At 45.1% G+C, this 25,954-nt stretch overlaps 1 protein-coding gene across 2 annotated transcripts; it reads left to right on the plus strand.

The window, feature by feature from the left end:
- Positions 1-710: 710 nt before the first annotated feature.
- On the plus strand, positions 711-24,477 carry DEAF1 (DEAF1 transcription factor; the record flags this gene model as incomplete). Of its 2 annotated transcripts, XM_082000417.1 has the most annotated exons (12): positions 711-999; positions 1,993-2,090; positions 2,493-2,622; positions 3,473-3,619; positions 4,449-4,588; positions 5,331-5,396; positions 6,283-6,409; positions 8,222-8,350; positions 9,104-9,232; positions 13,776-14,026; positions 22,679-22,768; positions 24,373-24,477. In XM_082000417.1, the coding sequence occupies 12 exons, from the start codon at positions 711-713 to the stop codon at positions 24,475-24,477; spliced, it is 1,701 nt and encodes a 566-aa protein (XP_081856543.1). The 2 variants fall into 2 exon arrangements, with proteins under 2 accessions (XP_081856543.1, XP_081856544.1); XM_082000418.1 differs by lacking the exons at positions 4,449-4,588; positions 6,283-6,409 and having other exon boundaries at positions 13,776-14,030; positions 22,623-22,768.
- Between the last annotated feature and the right edge of the window lie 1,477 nt (positions 24,478-25,954).

Consider the following 25,954-nt stretch of genomic DNA (forward strand, 5'->3'; position numbering starts at 1 on the left):
GCGCCTGGGAGGAGTTCGCTGCCCTCCCTCCGCCCACCCTGCCTTCGGGTGAGATCGGAGCGCTCGGCCCGGTTCGGTCACTTTCGGGCGGATTCGGGCATTGCCCGTTCGGGCGTCTCCGTTCGGACGGCGAAAGGGAATTCGGGCGCGATCGGAGAGCACTCGGCACAGCTCGGCTTTCCTCGCGCCCGCCTCACCCGCCTTCGGGCGGAATCGGAAAAGACTCGCGCGAGCTCGGGATTCTTCGACCCTCTGGGCCGGACCGCTCGGGGACTCGTCCCTGTTCGGGCGGACTCGGGTTCCCCACCCGATCTGTCAGGTATCGCTTCGGGCCGCGCTTCTACGGACTCGGCCGGGCTCGGCTGCGTCCTGCGTTGGGATTGGCCAGCCGGCAGGAAACGCGGACCCCTCTCGTCGGGAACCATCGATCGCCTTCGGACGAGGCCTGGAAAGACTCGGAACACTTCGGGCACCATCGGAAGCGGTTCGGAAGCGCTCGATTCCGCCCGGGGAACCCGTTCGGAGGAGCTCGGGCGAGCTCGGCACCGCTCGGCAGCCCGCCGAAGAGCATTTGAGTGACCTCAGAGGGCCGCCTCCCCCCCCGCCGGACCCTGCTTAGCGGCGTTCGTGGGGGGGGGGCGGGGGGGGAGCGGCGGGCGTCGGGGCCCGCTCAGGCGGGCGCGGCTCCCCCCGCCCGCTGGCCGCCTCGGATGGAGGACGCCGACTCGGCAGCGAAGCAGCTGGGTTTAGCGGAGGCGGCGGCAGTGGCGGCGGCGGCCGCAGTGGCGGCGGCTGCGGCGGCCGCGGAAGGACCCGAGCAGCAACAACAACAGCCGCCGCAAGCGGCGGCCTCGGAGGCGGAACCAGAGCCCGAGGAGGAGGAGGCGGCGGCGGCGGCGCAGGTGACGGCGGTGACGGTGATGGCGGCAGATGCCGAGCACATCGAGATGGGAGCCGAGCCCCTGCCGAGCGCCGACGAGGCCGCCGCCGCCTTCGCAGGTCAGGGCGGGCGGAGTGCGCTTGCGCAGCTCGCCTCAGCCCCATCGCCTCGGCCCCGGCGGCAGCGCCCGCCCGCCTGTCCCGGCCGCTCTGCCCCGGGCCTCCCGCCCCGTATTGAGTGCTCCCGGCCCCCTTGGCCCCCGCAGCCGCCTCTGCTGTTCGGGTCTGGCGGGGCTGGAGCCGGCAGCCTCGACCGTTGGCCCCCGGGCCCTCTCCTTGCAGCGCTCCCGCCTGTCCGGCGCACAAATCCAGTCCTTTACCTCAGAGGTTGCCGTGAAGAAAGGGCAGGTCCGAGCTGAGGCTTGAGTAGCTCCCACACTCTTAGAAAACTACACGCTCCTCGCTTGTACGCTACATAACGTAAAGTAAAATGAGCAAGAGCTTCCTTTGTGCATCTAAAATTACTTTCACCCTGTGTCCCGTTAGCAAAGTGCCTTGAAACATGCAGAATTTTGAAGGCAAGCTCTGATATGCAGAAAATTTCAGAGGCCTTTGTACCGAGGTCGGTATTTGTGCCAGCTTCAGTGTTGTTTTTTCACTCTTACCCCCACGTGTGGCACTGAAAAACCTCTGATTGTAACTAGACAGTCAAATATGCATCATTTGCCTTTAAGCTTGGACAGTTTTTAACTGGACCAAGTGTATGGGTAATGACACCCTAGAAATTAATGTATAGCAGAGGGAGAATCGGTTGTTCCCTTTATCTTGATGTTTACCAGTCACTCTCTTTTAATAAAAAGCATTGCTCTTTGGGTTTTTTTTAGTACTGATGGGATACTCATTTTCCCCTTAGTTCATCACATGCTGATAATTACTGTTACGGTCTTAAGGAGGTTAAAGCATGTTCAACCCAAAGAAAGGTGTCATGAGAAAGAAAATTAATTTTTAATAGGAAGGAAGAAGGAAATGCAATTATATTATTTGATGTTCAGCTGTTTATCAGGCTTTCTAGATGCAGCAGAATATTAACTTCATGTCTGTGTTACATTTCAGAAGTCACCACAGTGACGGTAGCTAACGTTGGTGCCTCCGCAGACAATGTTTTCACTACATCTGTGGCAAATGCAGCTTCAATTTCAGGACATGTGTTGGTAAGTCTGTCCTTTCATTTGAGGGCCTTAGCAAAGTCCCACATACTTACTTAGTGTAAATGAGCTTGGTTTGTGTTCAAGCAGTAGTAAGGTGAAAGATATGTTTTCATTGCAATATACAGGCTTTAAGCCACAAAACCATTAGCTGGGGGACATACATCTTTTTTCTTTATCACTTGGAGAGTTTTTTTTTACCTTTCCACCCCCATATACTCATTCTGTAATGGAACGGAATACCTGGAACATGTAACTTGTTAATTTGGTTGGCTGAAACCTCAAAAACTAACCTAGTAAGTGCTATACTGATTGGTGTTTTAGGGTACCTTTGAGAAGATTTGTGGGAATACTAAAATACATTGGTATTTTAACTCTATCAATTTAAACTCTTTATTTCTTCTATAGTCTGGGAGAACGGCCCTCCAAATTGGGGACAGCTTGAATACTGAAAAAGCCACTCTCATAGTGGTTCACACAGACGGCAGCATTGTAGAAACCACAGGGTTGAAGGGGCCATCAGCACCTCTCACACCAGGTATAAGGCAATCTGTTTTTGAAGTGTCATTCTTCTGGAGGGGTCGCTTTTTCTCTATTTTAATTGTGTTGCTAGGATTAAAAAACATTATGTGCATAATATTATGCAGTTGCCTTATAAGGACCATTTGTCCCCTTTTCACATGGGGGCCTCTCTTATATTTCTTGGAAGTAGAAGAATACTTACTTTTTTGTTTGTTTGTTTGTTTTTTCCTGTCAGAAATATTTCATTTTCTTACTCTTTGCCCTAACCCTTGCAAATAAGCTTCCTGAAAAATCTTGCCCTGCTGCTGGGCTGTCACATGCCTTTCTACACCCATCCCACCCCCAAAGGCAGATGGATCATTTTAATGTCGATAATAAAAATATGAGTCTCCTAGTTCTGCACGTGGGTTCTTTTTAAAGGATCCTTGAATATAGTTTTATCTCCATCCAGGAGATGCTGATATTTAAGTGTCACAATAGCTATTGCTAAGGTTTTGTTCTTGGCTGTTTGGCAGTTTCCTTTCTGCCCAGAAGATGGCAAGGCAAACCTTTAGGGGTGTAAAACACCTTACAGAATTGGCCTCTGGGAAGGGGAAGATCCGGCCAGCCTCTTACACCACTGTGGGTTACAACCTCTACGCTGTTAGAGTGTGTTTCCTAAGATGCAGTTTGCTTTATTTTTCAGTCGTTTTCAGAACGTTCAAGCTGCATTTTTCATGGGGCACCGTGTAACTCACATTGCTGTGGAGGGGTGTCAGCTGCTTCAGTTAACCACTTGACACTGTGGCCCCAGCCAAGCTGAGCATGTGAAGATATAGCTAGTGTGCTTTTTGGTTGCTGTCACCTTTCTTTTATTTTTTTCAAAGGACCACAATCTCCTCCTGCCCCTTTAACATCTGTCCAAGAAAAAACTGGAACCAAGTACAACTGGGACCCGTCTGTGTATGAGAATGAGCTCCCAGTGAGGTGCCGGAATATCAGTGGCATTCTGTATAAAAACAGACTCGGCTCAGGTAACGACGACCTTCCTGGATGAGGAAGTGCGACGGCTCCTTCTTCACTCTGTGCACTCTTATTTTAATCAGGCTGCTTTTAACAGCCAATCATGGGGGAAAAAAAGACAGTTTCCTAGCCAGACTAGTCCCTTTTGATATTATTGTTCTCTTCTGTTTTGCTCTTTCTTTAGAGTCTTTTTAACTTTTTTCTTAATTCTGTGAAGATACAGGCTGCTGTGCAGTGAGTCTCCCCTGTAATAGGATGACTCCTCTAATGTTCTTTTTGTCTCAGAAGTAGACCCGTGTTTCTACAAAGCTCTAAAGAATCCCTGCTGGAATGGAAGATAGCGAGCTTGTCTCCTAATGGGACTCCTTAGCTGCCTTAGTCCCTCCTCTTCTCTTTTATCTCTGCAGGAAAGCTGAAGAAGCAGCAGCAGAAATTCTCGGCAAGCCTGACTGCACAGCACAGCGCTTGCTTCGTGGATAGAGAGTTTTCTTCACAACGAGAAGGATTAGAAATTTAAGTGCAAATTAAGGAAGGGCTTAAGTTCATGGTGTTTATCCAAGAAAGACTTGCCCTTCTTGTGGATGGGTCACTTTTTCTAGCCTTTTGATGCATTGGTGAGGCCCAAAGTTGGAGCTCTCTAAACACACACAGTCGTTGTCACAGCCAAGATAATAAATGGGCATGGTTTATCCTACAGTGATGAGAAGTAGCAGATGGGCATATTTGGTGGTTGCTATAGATTAACTGCTATTTTGTTGAGCAATTTCAGTATTTACTTCTCTAGGAAAGTGGCAAAATGAGTCTTAACCTTTACTAACAATTTATTCTATTTTATTTCAGGAGGTCGTGGTAGGTGCATTAAGCAAGGGGACAACTGGTACAGCCCCACTGAATTTGAAGCGATGGCAGGACGAGCCAGCAGCAAAGACTGGAAGAGGAGCATCCGCTATGCTGGGAGGCCACTGCAGTGCCTTATTCACGTAAGGTTAAGTTTGCTTCCTTCTTTCCGCTGGAAGGGGCAGGTGAAATCTGGGCAGAGTCTGCCCAGTGCCACAGTCCAAGCCGCATGTGCTGCCTTGGCAGAGTTATGTGTGATGATGCTGTGGGGCAACTTGGCAGCAATGTTTTGATTTGGTTGAGAATCAGTGATGTGAGAGGAAGGCTTCTAGATGTGTTTTCAAATAGCACAATACAAATCTTGCTTGTACTTGAAAAGGGGTTACAGTTTATGCAGGATGAAGTCCAGCCTTGAGCTGTAGGGCAGAAATTGAGCAGTGAGCTTTCACCCATGACACTGTAATTCAGTAACCTGATCTGCTTAATTCTGTTTGCCTGGCAAACATATTCTTCACTTGCACCCTTTGTTGAGTATTTCTTTGTATCCGTTATTTCCTGCAGCATCCAGGAGTCTCAGGGAGAATTTGGCATTGATATTATGTTGACAGTTGATTTCTGCTTGGGCAGAAACTTCTAATAAAATTCTCAAATTCATATATCCTTGCCTTTTGATTTGAAAATTGTTTGTTCTCCCTTCACTCTCCTCCTATCCGTTCACCCCATCACCATGGTGTAGGGGAGCTGGCCCCTCTGGTATTGTATAGGGTCCCTAGGAGGGAACAGGTACGTCTTTCTGGGAGCTGTCTGAATCTTTTAGCAGAATGCAGCCATGCTCTCAGTGTTTTTGGTGACTCTAATGCTGAACTAGTAATCTTCTAATTTCAGGATGGGATTTTAAATCCTCACGCTGCCTCTTGTACTTGTGCTGCTTGCTGCGACGACATGACTCTGGTGAGTTGTGGGTTTTACATCCATTAGTTTAAAACCAATTAATCGGTCAAGCTGCCACAGCCGTTTGTGAGCAGGTTATGAATGTCCTAGAAATGTTCACGAGTACTGTGGTTGCAGCATGCTTTGTCCATGCTTCATAAAGAAAAGAGATAAGGAACTGCTAGCACTATTGTGTAGCAGCCTCAGTAAAACTGGGTGATAGTTAATGCTTTTTTCCTTCTTTTCTTAAGAATGTATTTATGTAAAGTGCCTTTTGGAGATGTCAAAGCTATTTGTGATTTTTGACTCAAATTTCACAATTTTTTGAGCTGGAAAAATGTTTTTATGAGGAGGTAATGTAATACTCTCTGTTGGATCCATATTTTTGTATTAAGCTGCTTGGGTTTGTTGGTTGGTTTGGGGTTTGGTTTATTGGTTGTTTGTTTCAAAAATTAGGTTAAAGTCCTGAAAGCAGAAGTCTTCAGTTTGACTTGAAGTAGTGTTCTGCTTTTCTTTTCTGCTATGAACTGGATGATTTGCTTGTTTCCTAAACCTGAAACTATCTGTTTCCTGTCTCCCCCTCACTCTTGTTCTCTTTTCTCCCACCACCTTGGCCAGTGGTCAATTATTTGCCCAGTTCTGCTCCTTAAATAATAGTGGGAAGAGGCTGAATCTCTGCCTCTTCAGCTGGAGGGAGCTGAGCATAACTTTTTTTTCACAGAGTTCTTTTGTTTTGGAAAAGTAGAAGTTTTTTGGTCAATTGTTGCAAACTACACATCTTCCATGGGAATACGTGCTGCTTGACCTTAGCTGGATCTGGAAAGATGAGAAGTAAACCCAAAGTACCCAAAGAGGTGCCTCAGCTAATGCCTTTTCCTTTTTCCTTTTTTTTGTGTGTTTTGCATAGAGTGGCCCTGTACGACTCTTTGTACCATATAAAAGGCGGAAAAAAGAAAATGAAATGCCTGCAACTCCAGTGAAGAAGGATTGCCCCAAAAACATCACTCTACTTCCTGCCACAGCTGCTACTACATGTAGGTTCTTTGGTAAAAATTGCTTCCCTTTTTTGATGACGAATTGCCATGCTAGATATCATATGTCTATCAGTGGCCCCTTGGAATTAGCCAGCTGAAACAATGTCTTATTTTTTGCCACTTTCTTTTCATTGGGTAGTTTTATTGGCTCAGTGTCTTTAGCTAATTTCACTACCTATTTTGTAGAAACTAGCACAGTGTTGCCACATTGGGACTGCAGGTTGAGTAGGAAAAAGTAAAACTCTAGGCTTCCAGGAGATTTGGTTTTCAGCATCTTAAACATCCTTTTGCAGTGAGCAGTAGGTTTCATATTTTGTTCTGAGGTCTGGATTATGTTTCCCCTCTCTACCTTCTCTCTCAGCCTGATAGTGCAGGGGGAGTTGTGGAGTTCTGGCCTTGATCTGTAGTGCTTTCAGGTGGGTTTTTCACAAATCACAATTGAGAAATTTCCTCCTGTTAAAATTAGGTTAAGGGGAAGGCTGGCCCTTCTCTGCTCTTCCAGAAATCTCCATTCCATCCTCTGAGCTTGTTTTTTGTCCTTTAGAAGCTGGTGGAGGCTATGGAGTAAGATTTGTGCTATTTCTTGAAATACGTAGAAAAGTAGGCTCTAAGCAGCTGGAATGAAATCCACAGCCTGAAACTCGTTAATGAAAGAGGCAGAAGGTGATGCTTTCATCTGCAAATTCCTCTCTAACATTCAGGACATACTTTGTTACTTACTGTTTTTGATTGTCAAAGCATCTGTGTAGAACAGAAATTAATTTGCAAGCTCATCCAGCTCACATGTCTCCCAGTCACATTCATGTGTCCTCCTGCTCTCATCACACTAGCAGCATCTGGATGGCAACATTACAAAGTGAATTGAGGAGGAAGCAACAGAAATCCAAAAAAGAACAGCCAAAAGTAAGATTACATGAGCAGCACCAGGAAGAGAAATACGCAAGGATTCTATAGGGTTTTAGGGTTTTTTTTAATCCCCCACAGAGTTGTAATCTCTATTGGTTTGTTAATGTGAGGTGCTGTGAGGTTGCATGTTTGCTCATGCTGGCATTGGGAGAGAGGCATTTGGTAGTAGCCACGTATTTCACCAGGCATGAATCTGTAGCCTCAATGTCTTAAAATTGAATTACTGTCTGTGAAAAGATCCTTCTGCCTGACCAGTGTGTCACAGAATCAGCCCATTACCAAGTAATGGTGCCAGATTAATTAATCCTGTTTAAAAAGGGTTTTAAACATTTTAGAGCCACTCAGGTATATACATCCAGAAGGATTTTGTGACTTGTTCCTTGCATTGGCCAAGCATATTATGTCACTCTGTGTAAAAGACAGCTAAAATTGTCTAGCTAACTAAACTGTCATAGAATTAGTTGTAATTCACTGGGTTTTTATGTTGATTTAAGTAGTGAGAACCACTCTTGCTAAAGTTGTAAGAAATTAGGATCAGCCATAAGCAGATGGGTTTTGTGGCTCCACTGAACCTTTACAGTAGGTGTTAAGTTTTTGCTCATATAATAATTGAAAAGGTGGTGATTTGGGAGGCGTTATGGTAAGTGAACATTCTAGCCTCGTACACCCAAAGAATAAACAGAGGCTCACAGGAGGCCAGCAGTGCCTTCAGAAGCCAGATGGAGCTTTTATTCCCATTTCCAATGGTATGGGTCACAGGTGTGATCCAAACCTGCGTTATCACAGGCCATTTACTGATCTGTGAATGCTCTGACCTTGGATGATTCAGAACAGGGATATCAACAGCTTAACAACTGAGGCCTTTGCGCTGAGTGTTAATTATGAAAGTACTTCTAATATTTTCAGTCACCGTGACTCCTTCTGGACAGATCACTACCTCCGGTGCTCTGACATTTGACCGTGCATCGACAGTGGAAGCCACAGCAATTATCTCAGAAAGTCCGTCCCAGGGTGATGTTTTCACTGGAGCCGCTGGTAAGAGTTCAGGTGTATGTCTGGGAGAAGGAGAAAAAAGGGTTTGCACACCCCTTGTTACAGGAAGAAGCATTCTGAATGCTGCACAAAGGGTTTATTTCTCAAGAGCTTGCAGAGATGTAACCCACTGTCCTTCCTTGGAAATGATTTCAGCAGCTTGAAATCTTACCTGTTGCACAAAAGAAGTTAGAAGTTTTGTCCAGATGTTGCAGCTGCTAATGTGCAACTCTGCTGATTCCTAGGGTTTTATGGTCAGCTCTGTAATTTTTTTCACTCCTCCTTTGTCCTAAAATACTACCAAAAAAACCCCCCAAACTAGCTCAGTGTTGAAACGAAGTGAAAAATGCTGAATAAATGCTGAAAAATGTCAGAATAAAACAAACAAAATATAAATGCATGACATATAATTCAGTTCTTTCAGTTTGATTCATACACAGCTCTGCTGAGGAACTGTCCTGCTCTGAGAAACACAGTTTGGAGTCTTGTGATTATTGTAAATATACAGATGTGTGGGGCAGAAGCCAGCAGTAACCTTTGCCTTTAAAAGTGAAAGCAGAGAGATGCAATCAGTACAAGGTTGCCTTGCTTGCTAACTGTGTAAGATCGTGCTACTGTTTCTCATTTGCAATCCCTGGAATTATCACAGAATGTAGGAACTTGTATAAAATGTAAAAAAAAAAAAAGAGTGAAAGATGCATAAGAAATGCCTGACAGCTGTGTTACACGATGATTCATAATGCCGTTCTTCTGCAGTTCAGGATACCAACGTACAGCAGCCTTGCCGGGTCAATCATCCAGAACCGCACTATCCAAGTTACCAGGACAACTGTCAGATTTCACCTTTTCCTGAAGCTGCACTGCCAACATCTCATCCCAAAATTGGTATGTTTTATATCTGTCACATGAGATGCAGTTATCAGTGCTTGAATTTACTCTTTAATCTTCTTTCTCAGCAAAGGGAAAGATTGAGGCAGAAAACCAAACTTTGCTCTGTTTTGCTTACAAGTTTTGTGGTTATTAAGATTTGGACAAACATTTTCTGCTCTATGGAAAGTTTTTCACTCCATAGTTGAGAACTTTGATTTGTTGGTTTCTACCACAGGAGGTGCTTGTCAACCTGCTTCCTAAATCATTTTGCAGTCCCTTGCCTTTCCTAAGGCTTTTGCTTCAAGGCTTTTGTCACCACTTGGGCACTGTGGCTAAACATTTATTTAGTTTTTGGTCTAAGGAACCATCCTCTTTAAAATGATGTCACAGAATTCTTCTCTAAAAATGCCCACATCTCTTTATGAATCCACTGATACATGCTGGAGGCAGCTTTGGACAGGTTTGGTGTGCTCTTCTCGCATCCAGTGTCAGTTTTCCAGGCCTTGATGCTGACGTTTGTGCTGGAATGACAGGTGCTGGTTAACAAGTGCCAGTGGGAGCCTCACACCTGCTCTCCAGAGTCCATAGACTCTGGAGTTAAAAAAAAAGAAAAGCTGGTATGAGAAATGCCAAGTGCAAATCAGCCCTTTAGTGTTTGATAGGACAGGTTAAACTGATTCTCAAGTATCTCTTCAAATGTAATTGTTACGTAAACTTAATGACCTTTCATTTGTAGAGCTGACTGATAAATTAAGTGAACTACAATGCTTGTACTGATAGAAACTGGAAGCGTTGAAGAAACTGCAGTTGCAAACTTGGAGTGTTGTTCTTGCTTTATGTGTTTTTTATCGAGCCTGGACAAGATATACAGCAGGGAATAGTCTGCCACTGTCTTGATTCAAAAAAGTCATCGATGGACTGAATGAAATCATGATGGATTAGGTGATTTATAGGCTTTTTACTTCTGCAATTTCTACGGTTCTGTGAAGTTACTCTGATACTTATTGATCTTGCTGACACAGGATAGCTGTAAGACAGGCAGGTTTTGATCCCTGTTACTGGTCTCAGACATCAAGAAAAGATCATGTAAACATGTAGTATATCCATTTGTGCAGTCTGAAGTCTTTCTTTTTTAAAGCCCGTGTTCTCCCCTCAGTATGACCCTTTATTTACTTACTCAGAGCAAGCACAGTGTGTTCCTGCTCTGTCCAGAATGAAATCTTGTTGGTTTAAGTCTTAGATCTTGATGTTACTAATTCAACATTGATTTTTTTTTTTCCATCGGTGAATACTTTCTCTTGACTGATATACCTATGCTAAAATGAGGAATTGGAAGTGATTCCCCTTAGATAAGTTATCAAATGCCACGCTGGGATAAATATTGTGCTGGAAACACAATGCAGTGGAAAAGGCTCCTCTGCAAACAGCTGCTGATAAAAGACCGTATCTTTATCTCTTAGTCATATCTAAGTGCAAATAGTTCTATGCCAGTCATGTGCAAATTGATTGAAATTACTATTTTAATTAAAGGCTGTTGAGAGTAGAACGGCCATTTACCGCTGTGGTGGACTCGCAGTGCTGTCGGTTGCACATCTAACACAGTGACCTGCAGTACCGTGTTTTTTGAGACTTGCTCTCTCTCTCTCCAAATCTGTGCTGGATTCTTTCAGCTTTTGCTGCTTGCATGAAAAACTACCAGATATGACTGGAAAAGGTTTAATGTGTTTATACACACATTAGTTGCTGTCTTGGAAGATGCTCAGTGTTCAGTGCAGTCTTGTGAAAAGTCTTGTTTGTCTGCAGATGTTTGATGAAGGAGAGGTTCACTGTGAGTGGAACTGCTGGCATTGCAGCCTGGTACAAGAAGGTGTCTTGGCCTGTTGCTGTGCGGGACACTATTTACAGCTGAATTTTTTCGGGACAGTATTTACAGCTGAGTTTTAAGTAGCATTTGAAGTGTACTCAAAAAGACTTTTTCCAGAAGGGGGGGGGTGTGGGGGGGTGTGTGTGTGTGTCTATGTTCTGTGTTTCTTTTTTACTTTCTTTTTGGAGCCGCCTTAGACCAGTGTGACTGGAAAGCCAGTATCTGTAATGACATCCAAAACGGATTGTGATGGGGGATTAATAGTAGAGTAAATGATAATAAAGTGCTTTTCAGACACTTCAGCTTCTACGTTTTTGTTCAAGAACTTCCCACTTAGTAAATTTCTTAACTCTGGTTTCAAGGAGAAGAATCTGGCTCCAATAAAGGTCCATTTTAGTGAAAGCAGTGGTCAGCCCCCAGCAGTGCAGCTGCCTGTGGGGCACTCCCTGGCAATGCTGCAGATGCTCAAGGACATTGCCAGTGCGTTATCTTCCATAGCACTGGCGGTGCGGGAGCTGGAGGACGAGCTGCCTGGCAGAGGCGCTGGCAGGGTCAAGGGTAGCGCTTCTAAAAGCAGAGCAGGCACTAGCGGGATGGGAACAGGATTTAAATCCCTCAGCGCTTCTGAAGTTACGTTCCCCGACTGTGTTCAACGTTTCTCTGGGGGCAGTAGCAGCCATCGGTTGGAATGCTCCTGCGTTTATGGTGTGAATGTGTCACTCACTAGTTAAAAATCAAGGAAGCTAATTGGCTTTTGGAGCCTGGAATACTAACAGCTCTTCCTCTGACAATGCAGAACTATCCAGGAAGGAATGAGGTTTCTTAGCCTGCAGTACTTACTGCTTTTTCTGTGTGAAACGCCTACCATGAAGATGAGAGAAAAAATCCTGAAATAGACTACTAGTAGATTTTGGAGTAATGAGACTGCACAGCCCCCAAGTTGGTGGTGCCCTCTTTTTTCTAGTACACAATTTAGTGAGGAGTTTAGAGGTCAGCTGTTGGTAGATGTGAATGTCTTGGACTTAATTTTATGGCAGATGGCAAGTATTTATCGCTAGAGTTAGAGTTAAATTTTGGAAAAGTAAGGCAGTAAAGCCAGGTAACATTTGTTCCTGGAAATGTTGCCTGCAGTGAGCTTACACTGTGTATTGTTGGGTTCCTGGGTCCAGATTTAATTTCCTTACACTGTGGTCTCGCAGTGTATATGCAAGCATAGTGCTGTGAAAAGTGGATGCTTTAGTGACACGGTAACTGCTAGTTTTTTGAAACATTTGCAAAGGTAAGGCTAAGACAGACATTGTTGGTTTTCTAGGACTTTAATTTTCTAACACAGGCAGTGTGAAAGGGAGGACTGCAGAGGCCCGATAATCAGGGGCGTGGAGGTAAGTTCAAGTAAAGTGTGATTAGATTACCAGGGTAGGAGTTCAGCTTCATTCTGGTGGCTTCCTACGAACAGCAGTTTCCATTAAGGTTACAGTTAGGATATGAAAAAGTAAAGGCTGCAGCATCTCTATAATTGGTGGTGTTTTTGTCTTCTTTTAATGTCTCTTGGAGTATGTTTAGAAGTATTGCTGGGTTTCTGTGCTTTTGTGTTTCATTTTTTACCTGTAGCATTCTAGTTTATACAAAAGTGAAGAGTTGTAGTTAGGATTCTGGAGGAAAGGGCTGCAGGCAAGAAACTTCTGTCTTGAAAACTGTCCAACACAGTCAATGTAAAGCAAATGTCAGGAGATGTGTTTGAAGCTAAAACTTCCATCTGGACTGTATACATTCACTCTCACCTTTGGGATTAGGCAAGGAGTGGTTTCAGAGCTGCCATGAGCATTGCTGTTTTGAATACCCAGGGTATTTGAAACAGATACATATACCTGTGAATACCTTTATTACAATTTTTGGTGTTTCAGTGTGGTATGTGTATTTTTATGGCCATAGTTTGTTTTATGGGTAGGATGCAGGAGAGAGTCCTGCATCTGCAAGTCCTGCAAGTCCAAAGAAATTACAGTTAGTGAGGGTTTTTTTAAAGGGCTTCCCAACCAGTGGTTTTGGAAAATGCCTGTTTGTAATGCGTGTAATTTTGAGGTGATGATGACTGTCTTGGGTTTATTCCAGTCTTGGGCCAGGGTTATGGTTAAGGTCAGAATTCAGGAAGTATAGGGGAGTGTGGTTTGGATCAGTGCCTATTTTTTGTAGTTTTGCAGCCTGAGAATTGACATCTGTGTACTGATATCAGGTTATTTCAGAAAAGTATTGGGTTGCGGAATTACTTCTTATAACCTTACTTAGTGATAGTTAAGGGAAACATTAAGTGGAACATAGTGATGATAGCGGCGAGGAGTCCCTGAGAGGGCTGGTTTCACTGCTTAATTGTGCCTCTCTGCAGCAGTGCTAGGAGGTATTAATTCCTTCCCAGAGCAAACAATAGGCTCAGAGGCTCAGGAGAACATGTTCTTCTGTCCCACGGGTTTGAGTGCCCCGAGGGCTTGTTCTGCCCAGACCGATTCTGTGCACTTCGGGTCACACAGGAGGTAGGTCTGCTTAGCAAAAACTGAGCTGGATTGGAAATTTTTGCGAACCATATTTTTAAAAAAAGCAACTAAACAACACAACCGAAAAAACCAAACAGCAATCCCCCCCACTTTATGAAAATGAAATGCCCTAATTCTATATATTTTCTTTTTCTTTCTTTATATGCAGTATTAACCTCACTCCCTGCCCTGGCGGTGCCCCCCACGACCCCCACCAAAGCAATATCCCCTTCGGTGGTGAATGGGCTGGAAGTGACGGAGCAGCGGAGCTGGCTGTACTTGGAAGAGATGGTCAATTCACTGCTCAACACCGCCCAGCAGCTGAAGACTCTCATTGAACAAGCCAAACAGGCCAGCTCTTCCTTCCGCGAGGCTGCTGTCACGCAAGCAAAAATTCAAGCCGATGTGGAGAGGAAAGAGGTAAGTATGCTAGAGGAGGTGAGATGACTCAACCAAGGGCATCTTTTTGTCTGAGTGGTGAACAGAGTAGTACCTCACTGGTTGTCAATGGCTGTAACAGTGGTAGAAGAAATTAGAAGTTGTTTCTCAATGTCTTGAGAGCAGTATTACCAAGAGGAATCTTTTTGAGTTATTTGTATCATGGGAAAGGAATAGAGTGCTCTGGGATTCCAAGAGCTGTGGGTAGCAGGCTAGTAATACAAACTGTTTGATGTTACGAGTCCTGAGCTGTCCCATCAGACATCCTTAAGTTTAAGAGACATGAGCACTGAATCCTAGTATAGGAAGGATGGTGAGTGTTCAGCTGTGCGGTGGCTGCTTTCTTTACGTCAAGTGAGTGGGGCTATCAAAGAGGCTTTCGATGGCCTGAAGCAGCAGAGGGTTAGAAAGAACAACAAGCTCTAGAGTTTATGGGGAAGATAAGCAGCAAAATTTAGGGGTGTGTTGCTGAGCATTGTGCAAGCAAAGCTGATCTCGCATGAGTCCTGTGGTAAGACTGCAAGGCCGGCTGGCATTGCAGGAGTATTGGCTTGTACCCAGTGGCCCTCCTCTCCTCTGTAGGGGATTATCTACAAGGACTGCCCTGTTCTCCCTGCTTTTCTTCTCTTTAATTGATGCATGGTAGGGACCCTGGATTCTTTCTTAACACCAGCTCATGCATGCACCCTGAATCTGGCTCCATGCACTGCTGAATGCATTCCCCTTCTCCCCCAGATCCACGCCTGCTGGTGTGGACTCGAGGGGGAGAGGTGGGAGGCAATGTGCTGTGAAACTCGTGTCGTTGTTGGTAGCTGATGAACTCCCTCCTGTACACCACACTACCTGCTGTTGCCATCGGCGTTATTGCTAACGTCAGCTTTCCACTGAATTCATAGGCACGAGTGTGCAGCAAGAGACCTTGAAGAAATGTGTGTGGGAAGACTTTGCTGAGAACTGAGAACCCCTATGACAGTCCTTGCAGCGTCTTTGATATTCTTTGCCACGTTGTCTCTGCTAAACTCTTCTGTACGCTGCATCCTTGATGTGCAGGTGTGTGATATGTTGAGAGTCTTAATTCTTCCCTGCCTTCCGCCTGGGCAGAATGGGTATTCATGCTGCTGTCCAGGTTTGGGCCGTCTGCTGCTAAAAAGCTGTGTAGAGCGTGGGATACCTAAAAATTGGAAGCTTTGACACAGTTTAGAGATGAACTTCTGACTTTAACTTCACGCTCTGCTCTTTTTTCCAGTTTATGTGCTGTCTTCCCTTCTGTTTATCCTTACAGTGGTTTCTGGAATGGCTGTTCAGAGTCTATTACCCTCACCCTTTGATCCAAATCCAGCTCACTTCAGTGTACTTCTAGTTTCTTCTTGCCCTGGGAATGGGAGTTAAAATCACTCCTGTGTATTGATTAAAGTGCTGACTTTACAAGGCAAGGATGAGCAGATGTTTGTTGCCAGAGGAAGTTCCTTTCCCAGTAACTATTGAATCCCCAGCTACACAACTTGTGTGTCTCAGCATTCATATTTTGTAATGGGTACCTCAACAGTTTTGTATTTTGATAAAAACACTTGCTTGTGGTGCTCTTTTTTTAATATCCAAATAATAATTCTCAAGCTTGCTGCTGTGTGCCAGCATCTGGAGCCATCTGGATGATACTGAAAATAGTTATTTCTGAATTCCTTCTAGTGAATTCCATTTCTGGGAAAATACTCTGGGTTTCTGGGTACAGGGCTGGCATTGGAAGTAATTACAATAAATGTCACATAATTGGCTGTCTGCTTTTGTGTTGGTCAGAGGTGCTTTTCTGATCTCATGAATGTTTCCCTGATTTGTAACGCAAGTCTCTTTCCCACTCCGAGTATGTGTGTGGTCAAACTGCTTTTTTTCACAGTTAAGGTGTATGAGAGGGAGAAAGAGGTGTCTCCCTACCTTGGTTCTGGTTGATTTTTGCTGGACCTGTTTAATACAAAGGAAATAGGTGCTTTATCACTACTTTGTGTTTGTTACACTGACAGAACTTCCAGGAGCTCACAAACGGAGGGAACCTTCTCGCCACCTCCTCTTTTTGCACGAGCGGAGATGGTGAAGGCAGCAGTGTGGGTGCTTCTCTGCAGCAGAGCCACCAGCTTGCAGAATTTCTGTGCCGCACTGTGTTCCTAGGTATTTAGAAGTGAAAGGTTGTGTCGTTGTATCAGAGCTGCAGAGGAAAGGCTATACAATAGATTAAATTATAATAGAGCTGTAGACTCAGCTCTTCCTGGAAGAGTGACTTAATACATAGCAGGATTAAAGAAATCTGTTAGGAGCAGGCTGGCTCCCAACCGGGTACACAAACTTCATTGCCATGACTGTAAATAATACGTATCTTTAGCATTCACAGTGGTGCAGAATGATTCCCCCAGTTCAGTGTCCCGGCTCTTGAGGATGTTGAGTTCAAGTACGTTTGATCTTGTAACTGTCTGTATCCCTGGCCGTGTCCCTTTGTCATCCCTCCTAAAGAGGGAGGTGGCCTCTGCCTTCCAACAGCAGAGCAAGACAGAGCGCTTGGGACACCAGTGTCTTCACCTGCCCTTCAGAGGAAGTCTGAGATGGCCCCAGGTTTAAGCAGAGTAGTGAAGAAGTGGCAAGAACAGAAAACATGTAGGAAAACTTACTTGTGTGCTAGTTTTGTTTCAGTCTTCCTAGGGAGCAATAAATTAAGCGTTAAGAATTTTTAATCACAGCTTATATGCTTCATTGTATATTGCAAAGCATTTACTATATTGTGTTTCATTTATTATACTTCTTATTTAATGAGCTTTGGAGTTTATTAGATAGCACAAACGAGCCAGTTTGCTTCCATACAGCAGCAGTTTGGTTGGCTTGGCTTTAAATAGCCGGAGTTGTACTCTATGCTGAGCAGTGGTAAGTGCTTGTGGGACTTGCAGAGCTCTGAACTGTGGAAGGCAGGCTTTTGCTCTGAGCTTTCTCTGAGGAGGGGAGGCATTTGTGTATGCTATGTTCTTATCTGTGAAGTCAAAGAGCAGACATCACTGTTTCATTCTGGTCATGCTTGCTAATGATATTCTCCAGGACTGTTCAATACATCATTCCCCTCATTTATATCGTTTTGAAGGTGGAAATGCCACTATCAGAGAGGAATTGTGGTAGGAAGGGGATCTAAATGTAACAAGTGAAAACCATAAAAAATTATAAACACAACATAAATTAGAAGCATCTACATCACGTTTCTTCCTTAAGATGGCATGCCTAATCCGAATTTTGCAGGAGGACTGGATCCCTAATTGCAGTTCCAAACACATGGCGATACCTAGACACAGAGTCCTCGGAAACAACGGAGGCTAACTGGGGAGTGCTGAGCAATTAGGCATCAGGCTGTACAGTAGCGGAATATAAATGCCTGTCTTCATAGGCAATTATAGAAAATACGGAAAAATACACTTGGCTTCCTCTCTTCTCTCATGCCTGACATGAGGTTTTTTTCAGTCTGCCTCCCTACTAGTACAATTACAGTCCTATAATGCCCTTTGTCAGGGTCTGGTGACGTCCTTAGCTGTTTTGAAGAAACTATAGGTCAGATTCCAAGTGCTGGAGCTAAAGGCTTCACCAACAGTTTTTCTTGCACGTAATTTCTTAATTTGAAAGTCCTTGCATGCACTCTGTTGCTGTCTTTGTCCTTTTTAATTTTGGTAAATTTGTTTAAGGATCATGGTTTGCTGGGCAAGAAACAATGATGGCTGTAAGCCTTGTGCAGCTGGTGCTTGGCCTGCGTATGGCTTTATACTGGCAAGCATCAAATGTAAGTTACATTTATGCTACCTAGAAGTCTTGGGGAATGACATTCCGAACGAAAAGCAAACCGTAAACCCTCCAGCTCAGTGTGTATATTAACTTCCAAAATGCATCATGCTCATTGCAAAAAATGAAGATCTCAAAATATTTTTAAGCTTTTTCTGAACTGCGGCATTCTGCGTGGGATTCATTAAATACATCTGCTCTGTCAAAACTTTATGCCGCTGTTAAGGGAACGTTCTCCACTGCCATTTCTAATTAGCTTGTGACTGAGAGTATCTGACCCTTTGGTTACTATCCGATGTTGGGTTTACTGCACATTTTGATTTAGGGAAAAGCATTTAGGAAGAGAGTGAGTGGGCCACCAAAGGCTCAGTGTCTCTTGCAAGAGGTATTTGACAACTTGCAGGACTGCCCCAAAAGGAATGGATTAAAGACAGTACTTTACACAAAGGTCTGTCTGCTTTGGCAATGTAATTTTTTTAGGCGTGCATTGTTTATATCAGATAAACTTTCAGGGGGAGAGGATACATGAACTCACCAAACTCTGTGCCTGAAGACATTGCTGGAAGATAAGATATTCAGGCAATGTCTTAAACAGTTTTTCTGTATAAATGTAAAAGAATCGGTGTGGAAATCTGACAAGTGTTTTAATTGAAATAGCACTCTTGTAATGCAGTGATGCTTTTGGAGCCCAGACCGTTTGAAAACAAGGTGGAAGATTAAACCAGCTAACAGCTGGGCTATCTGAACTCTTTTTTAGAAAGATTAAAACAGTTCAGGGCTACAGAATATGAAATTGACCTAAAAAGGGCTGGACATTTAAGAAATGTAGCTCTAGTAAGCAAATAACGGCTTGAGTACTCCAAAGCAGCAAACAGCTGAGAATTGGAGGTTATTGGTTTTCTGGAGCCATTTTTGTGAGAGATCTGGATGTATCTGGCTTGATCCTCTCTCGTATCACACCTTTTCCTTCTCCGTAGTTTCTGCATGGCTTGAATTCTTCACACCGTGGGCTGTGCAGAACCAGAGGACTCGCTACGCGGATAGATAAAAAGGAGGCAGAAGGGGGTTAAACGTGTGGTTTCCATCAGCGGGTTTTCGGGACTGAGCACAGAGGTGAAGGAGCTGCTGTGGCTCAGACAAGGACAGTGGTGGCTGCACTTCCTCTTGATGTCTTTCTCATTGGCAATCTCCCTGGAAAACAGGATTAGCCACGCTTGTAGAAGAGGAAGTGGACTCCGGTGGTGGGAAGGGTTTTAATTCCAGAGCTGCGGCACTTTCGCAGAACTGGAATTGAGCGTGTTCAGCCCCAGCACTGTATCTGCATGGGCTGTTGCAGAGGGGACGGTACTAGCTGGGATTATGTGTGCAAAGGTTTTCAAGCTGGGTTGAAATGCCAGCTCACCGCGTGCTTTCATATCTATATTTCCTCTTTCTTCACTAAAAAGGAAGTTTAGAAACATTATGCAGTTTTCCCAGGCCAGTACTCTTAACATGGGTCATTTGTCTTTCACTTAATAGTGGAAAACTCATTTTAACCTTTCCTGAAGAATATGCTGTTTCCTGCCAGCCCAGTTCTCTACCTGTGTGCAGGGTGACAGAGGGCAGAGGCTGCGGCATGGCGTTGAGTCCCAGCTTCTCCACGGCCGCTGCTCACCGACGTTAATGATTCTCTCAAGAATCAAGGTCATTTTCTTCCTCAGACATAGCAGTATTCATTCTTAGGCCAGAGGCCACATCTCAAGCTTGCCGGTGTATTCCCTATCTTCACAAGAATGCTTATGACTTGGATACAATTTTGGTTTTCAAAATAGTAATTTTGAAACTTCCATACACGTGATGCACTCTTTGCCTACGCGGTACTGGAAGACTCAGGGATGCAGTGCTCGTGTCCTGTCTTGCTAATTAGCCTGGTCTTGACTGTTTGTCAAATAATGGCAGAACCCCATCACACCCCTTGCAGTGTACAGCAAGAGGTTTCCCTGCTGTTTCCTCCATCTCCCTAGAGTTTTTTAATTTGAATTTGTGTCATGGTAATATAAAGGTTTTGAAGGTTGTGATTTCACGGGGGAATAAATACTGTAATGTCAGGTCATAGAGATGCTTGTAAATTAAGCCTTTAATCTCCTTTTATGTTGGGTCATAGTCACTCCTGGATAAACCTGCTTTGCCTGAAAGTGGGAGTTCGCGTTTTTTTCTTGCTTTTTAACTGTTCCAAATAAATTTAAATCAGGGTTAGCACATAATCAAATCATGAATAGTTTCGAATCCCTTTGTTTTAGAACTCCTGTCCTTTAGCAGCATTGGCTGCTGAGCGTGGCAAGGCATAGGCTGGACTTGAACTGGTTTGGAGTAAATCTGCGACACACCCGAAGTGTGCTCTAAAAGTCACCTCCAGAGAACTGCTTAATTCAGTAACTTTTTGAAAGCCCTTTTATGCTTTTATTAAAAGAGGAATAATGGTGATGGTTGATGCTGTTTCTGAAGTCTTGAGTGTGTTAATTTTGTCTGTGTTTTTTCCCCTAATCCACATTTTTTTGGGCTATGCCATCCCTTCAGACTCTTGCCTGTTAGTGGGTATTAAGATCACTGGACTTGACCCAAAATTTGACCCAAGAAGCTGGCACTTGGCCCTATTACCTTGGTGTTTTCCTCATGTTTCCTTTGCTAACTTCTTAGGCTCTTGTGGGGGGGTGCAGTTCCCTTCTGGCAGTTAAGGCACCTCTTTTAAGAAGGCACACTTGGCTGGATGGAGTAGGGTGAGTGGGGTTTGAGTAAATGCTGTACTTAACTGGCAGTTTGTCACCTCAGGCCATTTTCCCACAGGCTTCTTCCTCTGTCTTCACATAAGGGCATAGTGTTCCTCTCATAAGGGCAGAGTGAGGTTCCTCTTCAGCTGCAGTTTTGGGCTTGCCAGAAGCAAGCTCAGTGTCAGGACCCTCCATACAGAGCACCCTTTTCAACCCCTCACGTCATATTCTGGCTGCAAAATGACAAGTCTGCTGTCTTTTTCCTTGCAGCAATATCAGAACCAGTTATTTCAACAAACAGAAGATGTGGATGGGAAAACAGAAATCATCATCAAGGTAAGCTGGGGATGTCTCGTATTTTATGAAGAGTCTTTTGTTACTTGTCTCATTCCTTTTAAAGATGCAGAGTTTTTTATCATTGTGACCCAAGTCATGTATTCTGTATCTGGCCTTGCCCAAGCCTCCCAGCTTTTCACAATCCTTTCTCGTCATCTGGCCAGGTTAATCAGTCTCACTCACCTCTGAGTAATGGTATTGCAGCTCTAATGAACAGCTGTCACTGAGGTGTCAGAAGAAGGAAACTCACTTCCTTTTTGTCCTGTGAGCTGTTTTTCAAAACTGCATGGCTGTCGGAGTGGGAGTATGGGTTGAGTTAGCTCGGGACCCTTACAGCTGTGTGTGTTACTCCGTAGTCTCTCTGAGCTCTCCAGGTACAAGTGCACACACCATGTATTTTCAACATTTTCCAATACCGTACAGGTTAGGAACAGCCTCAGTCACGTATCCCTTTGGGACAGGCTTTGCAAGTCCCAAAGAGCAGCTGTAAGCACCTTTTTGGTGGCCTGAATCCATGGCTGTACATCAGGTGTACAAATATAGTTCAGTCACACAACTGTTAATTGTAGGTATGTTGGTAAGATGTGAGCAGGTGGTGTGATGAACTCGGTGTTAATCAGGGCGCTGGCTGTCAGATTGGTTGTGCTCAAAAGAAAGAAGGAGCTGGTAAAACTAAAGATGCCAGTGTTGAGCTCCATGCTAACAATACTTTCACAGCCGAGAAATGCTTCCTGTCACGGCCTCGCACTGCTGCTCTGACGTGCTAATGATTTGTCAGTAATTTAATGAGTTGGAAATGGGATGCTCTGTGAAGTGCTTATTTTTGTAGTAGTTCAATGATATTTCCACCTAAATATACAGGTTATGTTAATTGATGTCACTGATACAAGATTAAAGTGATAGACTCAAAAACATCCCTTAAAAACCAGGTGTGATTTTTCATCCATGTGCCCTATCTCGTCTTAGTTCTAAGTTTAAGTCCTTGCTTCGTTATAGCCTTCTAAATTTTACACCTCTGTCTTCTGTTTCCCTGTTGGGACACTGCTTATGTAGTTGTGCTGCTGAAGGGCAAAGGAACGAGCCCACTCAGCCCATAGGAGCAGATCCCTTTTTCCTCTCTAACAACAGGGAAAGATTAAACAGAAGGGTCCTGTCCTTATTCCTACTCCTGTTGTCTTTCCTCAGACCCTCTCTCAGACGTACGCAGGATTATAAACCAAACAAAACCACCAACCAAATCTGCCTTTAAAACTTTATATTTGAGATAAACTCAGAGGTCAGGTGTCCATGGCCTGTGCATAGCCTGTACACTGCTGTTTGGAACACGCCCCTTGGTTAAGACCGACTCCTGCTGAAGCCTGTGGTAACCTGGCTGTGGTTAACGAGATACGTGACCTATGTGGAGGGAGGCACGTCTGTGGTACTGTGGACAGATTTTGGTGACCACTCGGTGTCTCGCCCACAGTTTTGAAGGGCTTCTTGCCCACCAGAAAGGTGGTGCCTGGTACCACCACAGAGGTACATGTCATTCCCCAGCGTGATCCCTGCTAACCTGGTGAGGAGAATGGGTCTGTGAAGGCACGTCCAGCAGCCACTGGGCCCGTTTTGTGTTCCTGTGTTGAGGGTATATTGAAAATCGGGGGCTTTACCACTGCTCCTGCATTACATCATATTACAGCACCCGCATTACACTTCAGTGATCTCCCTGTTGTTGTTACCTCTGACGTGGTCACTTTGCCATCCATTTTCACAGCAGTCCTGTGTCAACTGCGGTCGTGAGGCAACGAACGAGTGCACGGGATGCCACAAAGTCAACTACTGCTCTACTTTCTGCCAGCGGAAGGTATAAGCTTGTTTGTGAGTTGCAGATGCAGTTGCCTGGAGAGGGCTGTGTGACCCTGGGGGGAGCCAGATGGCTCTGCCTGCTACCTGATGGGCGTAAGCAGGGCGAGAGGAACGGGCGGCAGGCGTGGCCATGTCATATAGGCAGCCGGAGCACAAGCCTTGCATGGCTTAGCAGCCCCAGCATCCCAAACCCACCCTGCCAGCTGGGCCTCCGAGCAAGGCTGTAGTGATGGGGCAGGTCTGCAAGTCCAGGTCTGGCTCAAATGGGCAGGGAAGGTCCAAAGATTTGCACACACCTTCTCAAAGATGATCTAAAAATCAGAGTAAGACCAGAAATGAGGGCATGGACACCTCACCCTATGAGCTGTGGGGACCAGTTATCTGGGAGCACTTCTGTAACCCTTCCCTGCTGCTTCCTGGCGAGCTGAACTCTTCCCCAATACCTGTGTTCCTGCTCTGTCCCTGGGGACACAGTTCTCTTATCCTTCACGTTATTTGTGATGCTACAGATGATCCAGTGGGACAAACTGTAAGATTTTGAACATAGGAGGTGGAAACAGGTATGAGGAAGTACAGTGGAGGAAACTGCTGTGCTTCATGTTTCCCACAGGCTCCTTACAAAGACCCTTGGCACACTGCTTTAGGGGAAAGGAGCATTTAGGTGGCGAGGGTTACAGCTCTGCAGGCTGTCCAAATTCTGTCTTCATCAGGTGAAGCTGGGTTTGTTGAGTAGCTGAAGAATTTTGACTTTCCTTTTGCCTGTCACAAAGTGTAATGGCGGCCAAGTTCCCTGTCTGCATGGCAGAAAGATTAAAAATCCAAAGAATGAACAAATGATGCTTGCAGAAAACTTAGAGAGTCCACCTGCCGCCTCCCCAGGCATCTCAGGGACAGTAAGGCCCCTCTCTTGCCTTCGCAGTACAAAGTGCCCTGGGAAATGGCACCGAGTAGGCACCGTTTGTCCCCCTCCTAGACAGCTTGTCACCTCTGAGGGGACATCTGCCCGTGCTCTGCACTGTAACAGGGTGGGAGAGTTTGAAGTGCTCATCAGTAACAGATTCCTTGAGACTTCCCCTGTATTTGTGACCTACGATGTGTGACCTCTGGGTTGAGCAAGTTAAGAGGAGTGTTTTGTTAGTTCAGACTAGAAGTTAAGTCTTGGGAGGTAGTAGGGTTTTACCAGGAATTTTATTCCTCTCCTTACCGTTACTGAACTAAACGCCCTTGCGCGGTGCTGTCCTTCAGGAGTGCCAGCTTGTAGTGAGCTATCTTTCAGGAGAGTGTTTAAGTCAAGGTTCTGACTCTTCTCTAAAATTTCCACAACCTAACTGCCATTGATGTCCTACATTGGTTTTTGGGTGGAGAAGCCAGCATTCTGCTTCGTTTGTGTCCGCCTTGAGTATTGACCCAGTATGTGGTTTCTTTCCTGTCCGTCCGTAGTCTGGTTTGGCCGAGCACTGGAGACCTGCTGTAGCCCCTCTGTGCTGGAGAAAGCATTGCTCGAACACAGCTTCTGTTTGGGGCCCAGTGTGCTTTTGCAGGCTGCATGCTTTCCAAGGGCCCCTTCTCTTCATGGCCTTTCCATCTGCTCTTCCCTCGCAGGACTGGAAGGACCACCAGCATATCTGTGGCCAGTCGGCCACAGTGACGGTGCAAGCCGACGAGGTGCATGTCACTGACAGCGTAATGGAGAAAGTCACCGTCTGAGCACACCTACCTCTTTAGCCGTTCATGAACAACGTGGTGTGGCCGGCTGGATCGGCAACCCGGCGTGAACGGACTGTCCTTTCCAAACCAGACTCTTCTCTCTAGCAAACTCATTTTTGACAGACTTTTTGATACTGTGACAGCATTTGCCTACTCCCAATCCTCACTTTGAATAATACAGAGACTGTGAAAACCTCGTCTGGAAAAAGCAAACCCCACCTAAGTGCAGCCTAGCAGCTGGGAGCCACCTTCGGCTTAAGGAAGCTTCGACTTTGCTGGACTGGAACCTCCACCATGTGGATTACAGGGATGTCATCATCTCTCTTGAGATGGATCTAAAGCAGGTGCTGCAATCAGATTTGCCAGTGTTTCCTTCTCCCTGTGCCTCCCTACCTCTTGTTTGAAAAAAAAAAAACGAACCTTCATTTGGTTTATTTAATTGCCTTGAAAAAGTCAGTACAAGTTCTTGGTTTGCCATTGGAAGGACTCTTTTTTTTTTTCCTGTGTTCCCTCTGTGCTGGGGCAGATTTGGAACACGTTGGAGCTTCTGCACTTGAATATAAGTGAAAAATAACATGTTGTTAAATAAAATGCGGCAACAGCATAAGCGTGCCTGACGGTACTGTTTCATTCCTGCGGCAGCACTTTAGTGTCCTGATAAATGCAGCGAGTGGCTGCAGCGTGGCTGTTGGGAGCTGGTGCAGCTACAACACAGCTGCAGTCACACACACGTCTTTACTCCCCGTCTCCGTAGGGGGCTGGCTGGGACGCATTTCTTCAGCGGGGAAAGGGCGATCTCATCCTGTGGCGCACCTTGGCTGTAGCTTGTGGCGACCATCTGGCCAAAATCAGATCTGGTCAAACCCAAAGTGAGTGCTGTCCTCTCGCTGCCTTTTAGTAGCTACTGATTAAAGAAGCGGTGAGCATTAGGAAGTTAGTTGCTTAGTTCTGCAACAAAATAATTTAATTATTAATGTACTACTTTAATAATTCAGGCTAATCAGGCGCCTTATTTGTGTTTGAAGGTTGATGTCCCAGCTGGAGGAGTCTCAGTAGACAGGCACGCCTCTGGTTGGCTGGGGATTTTAGCCTTGGGCATAACAACTGCGTGGGGTTACTTGTCCTGTCTGGTTATTCCCTCCAGTTTAGTGTTGGTGGGTGAGGAGGATTGTTGTTTAGCTTACATTGCAAGAGGGGTCACCTCTGACGCAACCCAGTGTCATAAATGCTGTCAAAAGGAGAAAATTCTATCCAGAGTTGCAGGAAGGTAATAATAGAGAAAAATGGGATGGAAAATACTGAAGTCTTGCACTAGTGGTTTCTCACAAGTCTCTTCCTTCCTCCATTAAGCTTAAAGGTCGTGTTACATTACACTCGGTGCATTACAAGGAGGTGGAAGCTGGTTTATCGTCTCTCACAGCACTCTCCTCAGACGTACCCTCGGTAGGGTTTGGTAGGGTTTCCTGGCAGCAGCCGG

The sequence above is a fragment of the Phaethon aethereus genome (assembly GCF_964289735.1).
Source record: "Phaethon aethereus genome assembly, chromosome: 5".
Lineage (NCBI taxonomy): Eukaryota > Metazoa > Chordata > Aves > Phaethontiformes > Phaethontidae > Phaethon > Phaethon aethereus.